At 43.3% G+C, this 12834-nt stretch overlaps 4 protein-coding genes and 1 pseudogene across 4 annotated transcripts; 2 read left to right on the top strand and 3 right to left on the bottom strand.

Annotated features, from left to right (window-relative positions):
• Positions 1-203: 203 nt before the first annotated feature.
• On the top strand, positions 204-4794 carry LOC147985491 (uncharacterized). The gene is made up of 5 exons (XM_087541606.1): positions 204-392; positions 773-1381; positions 1494-1631; positions 2632-2736; positions 2845-4794. Exons 2-5 carry the CDS (start codon positions 896-898, stop codon positions 4792-4794), a joined length of 2679 nt encoding a protein of 892 aa, XP_087397732.1. The 5' UTR covers positions 204-392; positions 773-895.
• A 27-nt stretch (positions 4795-4821) lies between these two features.
• LOC147985490 (uncharacterized) lies at positions 4822-8362 on the top strand. The gene is made up of 5 exons (XM_087541605.1): positions 4822-5665; positions 5782-5951; positions 6067-6150; positions 6322-6584; positions 8194-8362. The coding sequence occupies exons 1-5, from the start codon at positions 4822-4824 to the stop codon at positions 8360-8362; spliced, it is 1530 nt and encodes a 509-aa protein (XP_087397731.1).
• A 998-nt stretch (positions 8363-9360) lies between these two features.
• On the bottom strand, positions 9361-10197 carry LOC147985489 (protein FAR1-RELATED SEQUENCE 5-like). Its single transcript, XM_087541604.1, has one exon. It carries the CDS (start codon positions 10195-10197, stop codon positions 9361-9363), a length of 837 nt encoding a protein of 278 aa, XP_087397730.1.
• A 93-nt stretch (positions 10198-10290) lies between these two features.
• On the bottom strand, positions 10291-10671 carry LOC147985488 (protein FAR1-RELATED SEQUENCE 5-like). The gene has a single exon (XM_087541603.1). It carries the CDS (start codon positions 10669-10671, stop codon positions 10291-10293), a length of 381 nt encoding a protein of 126 aa, XP_087397729.1.
• Positions 10672-11318: 647 nt separating this feature from the next.
• LOC147985487 (protein FAR1-RELATED SEQUENCE 5-like) lies at positions 11319-12130 on the bottom strand (annotated as a pseudogene).
• Positions 12131-12834: the final 704 nt, after the last annotated feature.

Here is a 12834-nt window from a genome sequence, read left to right as displayed (position 1 = left end):
AAACATGGCTGGTCCGTCAAGCAAAAAGCGTGATCAACTGGAGTCAACATCGTCGCAGCACGATAGGGTCCCATCTCCTGCATCTGAAGTCCGAGTGGAGGTTTAACCGGGCCCCACCCCACCCCCCATACCTCGCTCTACCCCTTTTTTTCATAAGCGCATCTTAGTGTTTATCTTTCTTGCTTTTTTGGCAGGCACCTATATCAGAAGAGCAAGCTATTAACCGAACAATTGTTTACGAGCGGAAGCGGCAAAAGCGTGTAGTAAACCGAGGGAAGCGGCCTCCTAGCACCAGCAGTAATGAGGATGCTCCATTCGAAGGTGTGAATGAGGGGGATGTTTCTCGAGAGCAACAACCAAAGAAGAAGCGTCGTAAAGTTGCTGACACTGAGGTATTATTGAATCCTTGTAAACTACACTTCAAATCCCTTAATCAGAAAGTTTTTTATGTCCCAAAAGCAGATGCGATATTCTTTTCCTGTTTGCCATATAATGGTTGCTTATGTGCCAAACCACACAAAATGGATTATAATAATGTTTTAATAGGCAAAAAAAAGGAGGGGGTGAGGCAACTCATGTGCCCAACCCACACATAAGTTGCCCCCCACCTGTCTCTGGATCATGTTTCCCCTAGCATAGCACACACCCAGAGGTGAGGGGGGGCAACTCATGTGCCGAACCCACGCACAAGTCATTTTCTTGTTGCATTTTTTATGCCGTTTTTCATATTGAACTATTCAAGGTAATTTCATATCTATACAACCTTTCTTAGGGTCCCAGGAACAGGTCATCACCTGCAAGGCTTTTCAAGTTAAACAAGGACCTTGTTGATGACCAAAAGATTGTTATCAGAGACATAGAGTTTGGTGGCTTGTTGGATATAAAAGCCACTAGCATGCCAGGGGATCTCAGTCAGTGGATCATGAAACACTATGACCCAGAGATGTCTCAAATAGTTATACCTGACAGGGGCAAGATCTCAGTTGATGCAGAAAGTGTTCACAGGATATGGGTCTTGCCAAACAAAGGGAGGAAAGTCTGCTTCGAAATGAATCCCGATGTCATAAGGGAATTCAACAGCATCTACAAGATTGAGGGCAAAAACTCTCCTACGCTGACATCGTGGTGCAAAATGATTGAAAATATGAACAGGGCCGCTGATGATGATTTTCTCCGTGCTTGGCTGGCAGTTGCCTTTTCTTGTTTCCTTGCTCCAACAACAAGCTTGAGCATTTCGCCAAGGTGTTTCCCCGCTATCTTGAACACAAATGTCATCAAAGACTCGAAGATATGCGACTTTGTTGTTGATCAACTAAGGCTAGCATTCATGGGGTTTGGGGAGAAGAAGAAAGCGGTTTGCTGCTGTGTCTTCCACCTAGTAGTAAGTACAAATACAATATTTAACAATTTTTTGTTTGTTCATTCTTTTTTTTCCTAATTCAAATACACTATGGGAATGAAATTTGATGCTTATTTAATCCAAAACAATGCAGATACTATACCTTGATTCATTGGAGGTAGATGAGCCAATTCCTAGCACGCTGCCCAGGGCGGCCATTTGGAATGATGATCTCATAACCAAAGTCATGAAGAAAGACAAGAAAGGGCCAGGCGTGTATGGAAAGTTGCGTGTAAGTTTTCCCCTCTGCTAAACATAAAGGAATAGCATGATAGCATGACAAACAACCTTTTTCAAATAGACACTAATGAAGTTGCCGTTAATTGGATAAGGAGAGGAGGGGTGTCTATTTTTTTGGTCTCCTTTTTATGAGTGTTTGCAAATTTACGTTATGTTCCGGCAATTGATGGTACAAACATCAGCGACTCCCACTTGTTTTCTGTTGTTTAGGGTTTTTCCAGCAGGCAAAAAGAGGTTGCCAGACAGGCAAGTTATGTGCCCCACATACACATAAGTTGCCCCAATTTGTGTTTCTATTTTTTATAGCACCAAGGGAAACTTACTGTTCTTCATCCCTCTTCCTAGTCATATCCACACATGGGTGTGATGTTAGCTTGTGATTCAAAAATCAGGAAAAATGATGCTAGAAACACCGGCCACTGTCTTTGTGTTGTTAGTTTTCTATCAAACCAACTACATTTATTCGAAAACTAGCTGAATCAAACCTTTTTTTAGGTGTTGTTTTTACCCTTTCGCCCATACAGTCACAGACACTTTCTGTTTTATTTTGTACTCACAACCTACAAACCACTAGAATTTCCATGTTTTCATGACAACTCCCATAACTTGAGTTCTGGCAATTGATAGTACAAACACCAGCAACTCCCACTTGTTTCTGTTTGTTTTAGTGTTTTTTCTAGCAGGCAAAAAGAGATAGCCAGGCAGGCAAGTTATGTGCCCCACATACACATAAGTTGCCCCAATTTATGTTTCTATTTTTTATAGCACCAAAGGGAAACTTATTGTTATTCATCCTTCTCCCTAGCCATATCGAGATATGGGGTGTGAAGTTAGTTTTTATGATTCAAAAATCAGGCAGACGATGCTAGAATCATCAGTAACTGTCTCTGTGTTGTTAGTTTTCTATCAAGCCAACTACATTTATCACACCCCTCCCCCGTATAGTCGCGGACATTTTTCTGTTTTTTTTACAAAACATGCTTCTGTTGCAGCTCAAGACAGAATTTTCCCGATGCGCAAAAGACAGCTTGTTTGGCAGCATGGATCACATCACAAAATTTGTTGCAGCCAGGCTCCCACAAAGCTACAACAAAACTGTAAGTATGCAAACTATACATCTTGTCAGGAAAGTCTTTTTTTCATTTCAAATTTTGTGACATCGTTGTTTTTCCAATGACCTACTTGTGTTTTTGTGCCTTGTGTAGAAACAAAAGAGGCTGACAGAGATGGTTCATGAGATGTGCACTGAAATGTCACATGCTGTTGGGAAGCTGGTAGTTGGAGTAGGCAAGCTTGATGACGGCAAAGCAACGACAAGCATAGATGCACGCTGTACAATGTGGGCAACGTCTCAAAGGGGCAGTAAGAAGGGGAAATCCATCCCAAAAGTGATTGAGCACAGCTCTACCGAGGATGAAGAGTCATACGAGTCTGATAGCGAGAGTGATGAGGACGAATCGGCTGAAGACAGCGAAACCGAATCGGATAATGATGACTCAGGTGGCAGCCAAGATGATGAGGACCCACAAACAGGCAATACTAACACCAATACAGTTGAAGAAGATGATGATCTGGAGGAGGACCAGGGAGCGGGTGATAAAAAACATGCTGATGAGGATCAGGGGAAGGGGGACGGTGAGACCAGCTCAGATGGAGGTAATGGAAGCCACCCCACTGAAGAGGTGCACAGTGAGGAGGGATCTGAAAAGGCTGGAATGGAGAAGGATGATCAAGAACAACCGAATGAAGATGATGATCGGGACGATCGGGACAAGGACAATGACCAAATAAGTGAAAAGAGAGGGGGTAATAGGAAAGGGAATGACGAAGACGATGAGGACAGGGGTGGAGGTCACAACACCGGAGCAGGTACCCCGGGAGGTAATTCTGCAGAAGATGAGCCGGCAGCAAGTTCAGGTAGCACCAACGAAGGCGGTTGCTCTACAGACTTCTTCATTCAAGAGCATGGCAGCAAACCAAAAGGGGCAGATGACCCAAAAAGTATATCTCTTATAGACATTGTTATGATGGAGTTCAACAAGCAATGGAAACCGCTAGAAGGCGAGAAGCTTGATCTGCCGAAAGTTTATGACGGACGAACACCTGCTTCATATAGCAACATGATATTCCAAAGCATTCTGGAGGACGAGAACATGCAAATGGCATGCACTTTCAACATGGAAGAGTTATGCCCACTACACACACAGGAGGAGCTTATGCAAGAAATTTGTGGATTCCACGCCCCGATAGCAAAAAGAAAAGAAGAACCAAAAAGGCATATGCCCCCACTACCACCAAGGAAGCAAAAGAGGGTATCATTCAACTTGGCGCCAATTGAAGCTGGAGCATTCGAGCCAAGACATGAAACTAGGCAGCTTGTTTCATCACTCAAGCATAAACAGCAAACTGAAAAAGTTAACCGAGTCGAGCTGAAAGATGGAGCAAGTGAGGTGAAAGTTGGGGCAACTTGTATGGGAGCTCAGGCAGTACGAAGAACAACTGAAGCACCAATTGCTGACGCTCCAATTTTTAGAGAAAAGGGAACAGTGCAGCCCTTAGGCACCACATGTAAGCAAGGATCAGCTAATGAAAAGCTTAAGAAGGAACCGAATGATAAAACCAAGGGAGCAAGTGAGCTAAAAGATGGAGCAAGTGAGCTGAAAGTTGGGGCAACTTGTATGGGAGTTAACAAGCAAGCAAGTTTTTGTGCAAAGTTGCCCAAAGTTGATCTCAATTTGCCTGCAGCCTGTCCAAAAAACACATGCCCACCATTTACTGATTTTAGAGAAGCAAGCTCACATGCAACCTTTGTACAGAATGATCCCAAGCCCCCTGGCAAGCTGAGGCACAATGACAGCAAGCTGGCTGCAACATTGCCAAATTTCACGAGTCAGACAAATAATGCAGTGAGGCAGGCAAGTCCACTTGAAAACTTGCCACAGACTGATGCCAAGCTACCTGTACCAGTACTACCTTTTCTCAGACAGCCATTCACTACAATTAGTCAAGGGAGCTGCCCTGAGATGATCACCAAGGATGCCAAGTTACATGTAACAAGCCCCCAACTTGATAGACAGCCTACAACTCATCTCAAACCATCCAAGTCAGTCGCAAATTTGCTCAAGACTAATCTCATGCTACCTACAGGGAGCTAGCAAGTTGTTGGGAATCCAAACACCGACATGAAACAACCAATTCCAGTACCAGAGTCGCCCAAGGTTGATACCAAGGTGCCTGCGATGAGCTCCAAATTCAGCAGACCTCCTACAAAGGATGCAAATAAGGAAAACTGTCCACCGGAGACACACCAGGAGCACTCCAATGACACACTAAACATAGATGAGATATTAGCAAGATGTGTTGTTCCAACCAATAAAGAAATCAACCTTCCAGCAGCAAACACATGTGAAGAGCCAGTTGATGACCCCCCCAAGCAAAAGTTGAAAGGGATATGGGACGAATACTGTCCAGCACCCAACTTTGGGATTATCTTAGATGATCTTATTCCAAGTCATAAAGAAGCAACCAATACCAGCAGTCAATCTGCATGGACAATGAGTTCGGAACAACAAATCCGCAACGAAGATGATGTGAATACGAGTTTGAAACAACCATTTCTTGATGAAGATGATGTGAATGAAGTTATTAATATAGAAGATGATGATTGGGATGCTATAGAAGAAGCATGTGCAGCAGCAGAGCGAAGGCAAAAAGAATCAATTGGTGGGCAAGACGTCAGTAGCTTGTCACCAAATAACTTGCACACACCTATTAAAGACACCCAAGGTATGACTGAAACATATTTATGTTCGGGCAGCAAGTATTACAGTAGTAGTAGTTCAGGCGAGCCAGTCACATTTCAACATGAGAGGAGGCTCATCAAGCTGCCTCCATGCCTGAGATCACCATTCATGATTCCTGGGAACAAGAAAGAGTTCCATTGCAAACCTGAAGCAAACCGTTTATACGCTTCAATGATTTTGCATACAAGGATCAGTGCAGATGAATCAAAAGATACAGACATCAGGTACCAAACTTGTCTAATCATAGCAATGGCCAATGTTTGCTCCAGGGATCTTAATGCGTTTGGGTTACTTTTTTTCTTGTTCATTTTTAATCGCCTTGCTTTTTTTCTGTTTCCGGCCCAAAAGTCATTGATTACAATGGATATGATGTCACCCTGAGGGAACTTGCAGACTCAATGAAGGTTGAGGGTGTCGTTCTTTCGAACGTGTTCGAAGTTGGCATCGAGTCTATAATGCTGAATTTTCCTGCGGACTCAAAGAAGGTCGTCATGCCTCTTCGATTCTCGGTAAAAGTTTTGCCTTCAAGCTTTTCTATTTATATGTATTTTTTGCATTTTTTTCTTCTTTCTTCTGCGCAATATAGGTCATCATGTGTTGATGGTTTTCCTTTTTCTTTTTCAGATCAGGCTACAACAGATGGAATGGAACACACAAGAAATGAATGGCAGATTCAACAAGTCTAACCATTTGGACCGAAAAGACATGGTGAGTCATTTTCTTGATGTCTACACAAAATATATCCCAAGTTATATATGTGTTCACTTACTTTTTGGAGACACAAATTGCTTGCAAATGAAGGGAGTCCATTTTTTTGTACATTTTGATAAGGCATTTGTTCGATTTTTTCGTTAACTTTTTTTTGTGCAACAAAAACAGATTATGTTTCCTATATTGGAGAACCTTAATCCAGCAAAGAAGAAAACTTCGAACCATTATTGGGTCTTTAATCTGAATATAAAAGACCGAAGATTTGAGGTGCTTGACTCCTGGAGGACGCTCGATGATGTAGATTTGGATACTAATGCAAGGAAAATAGCAGCAACTATCCGTACCATGTGGAACCACCACTACCACAAGTCCCACATTGTGCTGGATGACTTCAGTCTTGTAAACATCGACGTTCCCAAGCAAAATAATGAGTAAGCAAAGTCCTATTTTCTTTGTTTTTTTGTGTGTACTTTTTTGTTGCTTTTTCCCCCTTCGTTTAATGTTTCCCGACGAGTAAGCAAGCAAAAAAGATGGGTGGGGGAGGCAACTTGTGTGTCTAGATCACATTTTAAGTTACCTACATGTTTAGGCAACTTGTCTGCCCAGAACACACACAAGTTGCCTAACACCCCAAAAACTTTACCTGATTGGGCGGGTTTGTGGGAGGCAACTTGTGTGCCCAGAGCACACATAAAGTGCCCCAACTCCCTTCTCCTTCTTGTACCCCCCTCCCCCTCTAACATGTTGCCCTCAAAAGCAGAAAAGGGGTGGGTGGGGGGAGGCAACTTCTGTGTGAGGCAACTTGTGTGCCCAGGACACACACAAGTTGCCTAAAAGTCTATTTGTGAGGCAACTTGTGTGCCCAGAACACACACAAGTTGCCTAAAAGTCCTTTCTGGTTTTCATACTTTGTAAATCCAGTCTCATGCACGAAGATAGGCTAACCCACACACAAGTTGCCTAACACCCCCCAAAAACCTACCTGATTGGGGCGGGTGGGTGGGAGGGGTGGGAGGCAACTTGTGTGCCCAGAGCACACATAAATTGCCCCAACTCCCTTCTCCTTCTTGTACATCTCTAACGTGTTGCCCTCAAAATCAGGAAAGGGGGGTGGGTGGGGGGAGGCAACTTCTGTCCCCAGACCGCACGTATAGGTGCCTACGTGTGAGGCAACTTGTATGCCCAGAACACATTTAAGTTGCCTACATGTTTAGCCAACTTATGTGCCCAGAGCACACATAAATTGCCCCAACTCTCTTCTCTTTCTTGTACATCTCTAACATGTTGCCCTCAAAATCAGGAAAGGGGTGGGTGGGTGGGGGAGGCAACTTCTGTGCCCAGACCGCACGTATAGGTGCCTACGTGTGAGGCAACATGTGTGCCCAGAACCCATTTAAGTTGCCTACATGTTTAGCCAACTTGTGTGCCCAGAGCACACATAAATTGCCCCAACTCCCTTCTCCTTCTTGTACATCTCTGACATGTTGCCCTCAAAATCAGGAAAGGGGTGGGTGGGTGGGGGGAGGCAACTTCTGTGCCCATACCACACGTATAGGTGCCTACGTGTGAGGCAACTTGTGTGCCCAGAACACATTTAAGTTGCCTACATGTTTAGCCAACTTGTGTGCCCAGAGCACACATAAATTGCCCCAACTCCCTTCTCCTTTTTGTACATCTCTAACATGTTGCCCTCAAAATCAGGAAAGGGGTGGGTGGGTGGGGGGAGGCAACTTCTGTGCCCAGACCGCACGTATAGGTGCCTACGTGTGAGGCAACTTGTGTGCCCAGAACACATTTAAGTTGCCTACATGTTTAGCCAACTTGTGTGCCCAGATCACACATAAAGTGCCTCAAAAAGCAGAAAAGGAGTGGGTGGGGGGAGGCAACTTCTGTGTGAGGCAACTTGTGTGCCCAGAACACACACAAGTTGCCTAAAAGTCCTTTCTGGTTTTCATACTTTGTAAATCCAGTCTCATGCATGAAGATAGGCTAACCCCCACACATGTTGTTTTTGCTTCTTCTTTGTGTGTGGTACAAAAGCATTGATTGCGGGATCTACGGGCTGACCAATACAAGCAAATGGGATGCAAGGGCTGTACCCAAGTATGAACCAGATGACATACCGAACATTCGGAAGCAACTCACCAACACATGGGTTTCAAGTGTCCACAACAAAGCTCCGTGGAAGGATATTCTGAAGTTGCCATAGGTAAGTTTTTCTTTCTATTCTCAAGTTTGGTAATTAATTTTTTTTTGTGAAACAACATTTTGAATAGGAAACAATAAGGCAACTAGCACGTGCAAACCAGCGAACTAACAAATTCTGGTAGCACGCAACTACGGAAAAAAGATTTAAAACTAGGCAACTAACACCTGAGGAACCAGGCAATTAACATATGTGAAAGCAAACAACAATGTGTACGAATTACTCAAAAGGGTCCAAGCTCAGGGAGAAATGACATAGAGTTGCGCAAAAAAAACTACGATACAAGGTCAACTCATGATATTCATATCATGAACCAGAATTACAAAAACAGCTCATATTTTTGCTCGTAGCCCCCCCTCTTTATTCTTGTTTTCAACAACTTCATTTCTTTTTTTCCCAAAACCTGCTTGCATTTGTGCCTATCAAACCAACCTTGCCTCACATTGTCCTGCAGTGTGTTCAACAGATCCACAAAAGCTGCATTTGTTTTTTCGCTTCGGGTGTAGCTCAAGTGCTGATTGAAGTCGTTTAGACTTTGCTCTTCCTTTCGTCGTAGATTTTGGGGGGTCTCTAGGGATGGGTTGAGCATGTTCAGGATTTTTGTGCATGGGCTGATGAATTGAATGCGTTGAAGTACGAGCAGATCTAGGACTTGGTGCAGCAGTTGAAGTTGAGTGCACACCCCTCCCCTCTGCTGGCGGCATAGCAACACCTGCTGGTGGCACAGCTGCTTCTGGATGCCTACCAGGAGGCTACGCACGGCCCCCAAATGTTGGTGGACCACTAGTAGACGGCCGAGAATTGTTGCAATCTGCATGTGTAGGGACTGCTGCTTTTTTCTTCTTAGATAAATTTAGGTGTCCAATCTCCGTCCGAGCTCCACGCATATGCCTCTTCAGAATTTCCGCAACAGCATCGGATGCACAGGAAACTTTGGCCAAGCTTGAAAAATCCATCTGCAAGTTGGTGTGCCGAATTTGCCTCTTCGATGCTGGCGGCATTTATGCTTCTGCTGCTTCCACAACAGGGGGTGCATTAGGCACTGCTAGCAGAGTCCACCTGCGAATGATGTATTGTGCTGGTATCTCATCAACTCTGAGGTGGGTGAAAACCTTCAAGATATGGCAGCAAAGGATACCATCTCTGTCCATCTTGCAACATTCACATGTGTAATTGCGTGCATCAACTTCTGCTGTTACATAATAGTGTCTGGACCCATATTTAGCAACACATTCTCTGTTAGGTTCAAGCACATACAAATGTGCACCACAGGGGCGTACATTGTACCTCCCAATCATCTCGAACTCCTCACGGAACTTACGGTACAAGTCTCTAGTGTAGGCTTCATATGCTTGCTTTTCAATGGGGAAATATGACCACATTTCAGTCTCTAAGTGGCCCGTCCTATAATCTTGTGCACCCTCCCTAGCAAGCACATGAGTTTGAATCTTCTGATACTGTTTCACAAAGTTTAGCATCGAGCCGTGCGGGTTCACATACCGCTTGAGGACAGCATTGAAGCCCTCGCTTCGCTGTGTTGACTGCGGGAAAGGGAAGAATCTGTGCTTGAAGTAGCATGGCACCCATGTTGTCCGGTACTCATAGAGTTTGTCAAAGTATGTACCAATAGCAGCCTGATATTTTGCCATTAGAGCAGCCCATTTTGCCTCAAATTCTTCGGGTGCGAAGCTGAAGTCAACACACTCGTTGAAATCCTTTGACAAACCAGGGTTCCTACCCAACAGTGCCCCAAGTTTCTCTTGAGCTTTCTTCATGATGTGCCAACGACAACGCCGATGCACACTTGTAGGGAAGATGTTCTTAATAGATTCAGCCATCGCAATGTCTTGGTCAGTTATGATGTTGTTAGGGGCCAGTCCATGCATTGCTTCAAGGAAACTCCCAAACAACCAATCAAAGCTCGTCTCCAATTATTGCCTGACAAATCCACACCCCAACATGAATGACTGCCCGTGCCAGTTGATACCAATGAACGGTGCAAAAGGCATGTTGTACATGTTTGTCATGTATGTCGTGTCGAAGGAAATGCAATCATGATAAGCCTCAGCGTATGCCTTCCGTGCTGGTCCATCAACCCAGAAAATGTTCATAACCCTGTCCTCCTCATCATACTTGACCTTGTAGAAAAAATCAGGATCTGTTTTCTCTTGCTCCTTGAAGTAGGCTACTGTCTCTATCATATCTCCTTCACTAGTAGCTGCCTTGTTCAAGCTCGATTTAAGATTTGATATTGCTTTAGTTGTATAAGGAACAATTAGTTCCGTCCCATAAAATTTAGACATAATTTGCATCATACGACCTACACAAATCGCATGCAGAAACATAGTTAGGATATGAAAGAAAACAAGCAACACAGTTACTGGAAAACAGAACAACAGCAAACCAACACAAACCAATGAATCAATTTTCTTTTTTCCACAGAAGCTCGACTATATTTTGCATGGTGGGGGCAACTTATGTGCATCAAGGACACAGAAGTTGCCCATCTTTTTCTTTTCTAACTCATATAGTTTCCATAGATACAGGCAAGTCATACCCCCCCCCCCCCTGGCACACAATGAATCGATTTGTTTTCCCAGAGAAAGCTGAACTTATTTTTTGCATGGTGGGGCAACTTATGTGCATCAAGGACGCAGAAGTTGACATCCTTTTCTGAACAAGCAACTTGCTTAAGCAGAACAAGCAACTTGCATGAGCCAAAAGGCAACTCCGTGCAAATTATTTTTTCAGAGGACCACAAAGCTTGCCTACTTAATTGTAAGCAATTCTGTAGAAACCACAAAAGGTTTCCCCTGTGATACCAGATTAGTTGGCAAAAACAAGAACTAAGTACAAGCAACTTGCAAAATAATAACAGGCAACTTTATGAAAAAATTCCCACAAGAAAACAGAGTTTTTTTGGGTAGAATGTGGACACAGACCTTTGGTCAAATTACAGTTATGAAGATTCTTCAGGAATAGTTTTTCTTCTGGAGGAATCCCTTGATGTGATAGGAGGTACTTAGTTAGTGATGGTTTGTCAACCAATGCATGATTGTGTTCACGAACAAAGAAAATCACCTCCCACCAACTGTCCATTAGCTTCACAACCATTCTTGCTCTGCACCCTGTTTGGACTATTGTGTCTCGCTTTCTTCTCTTAGATTTCTTCTTCTTTTTACACTCATCATCAAGGAAGACAATCTCATCATCCTCACCTTCATCGGCATCTCCATTAAAATCTTCAATCACATCTAGGACTGGGGCAGTTTCTGCATCTCCGTCATCAACTTTGGGTTTTCGGAATTTGTTGCAAACAAATTGTTGCTTTTCCAACAAACCAGATTTCGTTGATTTCCTAGAAGTGTTCATCTTGATTGAAAACCCAAGTCGGAGAGCATAGGCATTATAGTGTTCTTTTGCACCCTCGAGAGTATCAAACCTCATTCCTATGAAAGGCTCTTTTGGTTGTGACCAAGCTTCATCATCATTGTCATTTCCCACAACTCCCTGTCCAATAGTTCCACCTGTCTCTCCAATTGTGGTGGTGTCATCAAAAGTATCACCTTCTGTCTGCATAGCTTCTTCAGGTGCAGCAGGAGCTTGCTGAGTGCTCATGGGATTAGGAGATTCTCCTACAACTTCTTTGTATTCTCCACCAGGGGGCTGGGCAACAGGCTGCGTACAATACACGGGGTCTTCAACTCCAATACCACCCGTAAAACGCATTTCAGAATTAGTGTCATCAGGCAATTCGTTTAAGTCAATCATCTTTCAAACCTGGGGAGAAAAGAAACAGCAATGACACTGATTTCCAGGGAAAATAAGAACAAAAATGAAACGCAACTCTAGATGCAAAAACGTGTGACACCAATCTACGAAGACACTCGAAATGGTCATTTTTTCGGGGTTTGCTTTAGTTTCCTTGAATTTCATTTTTATCTTCATTTTTTGTGTCTGTTCTATGAGTTTTTGATTTTTATCCTTGTTCTTTAACAGGAATTGAGAAGAAGTAAAGACATGTTTTTCTGAATTCTTCACTCCGTGCTCAAGCTACAGCCGCAAAAAAGAATCTCCAGGCCAATGTGGATTTTATCAAGGAGTAGATGAACTGTGGATTTTTTCTATTTTTTTCTCTAAACAGCAATGTGTAGTGCGTTACATCTATGATACGCAACTCAGACTCATGTGTTTTGACGTATCTCGTGTTGTCACATCATGTTTCAGTTTGCAAAAACCTCTACTACCACTAGTGTATACCTGTTTACTTGCCTAATGTCTACTAACTTTGCAAAGGATCAGCAAATTACTACCACTTTCTCTTTTTGCATTTTTGTGTGTAAATATACAGAAGCAAACATCTCATTTTATCAGGTGACTACATCATTCCCCCACCTACCCAAAAACTTTTGCTTTGTATACAAGTTCTACAGAGCCTAAGCACCATTTTTTTGAATTTGTAGGGATGTGAAGGT

The sequence above is a fragment of the Triticum urartu genome, chromosome 2A (assembly GCF_056163025.1).
Source record: "Triticum urartu cultivar PI428250 chromosome 2A, HENAU_Tu73, whole genome shotgun sequence".
Lineage (NCBI taxonomy): Eukaryota > Viridiplantae > Streptophyta > Magnoliopsida > Poales > Poaceae > Triticum > Triticum urartu.
This window is presented reverse-complemented; position numbering and strand designations above follow the sequence as displayed.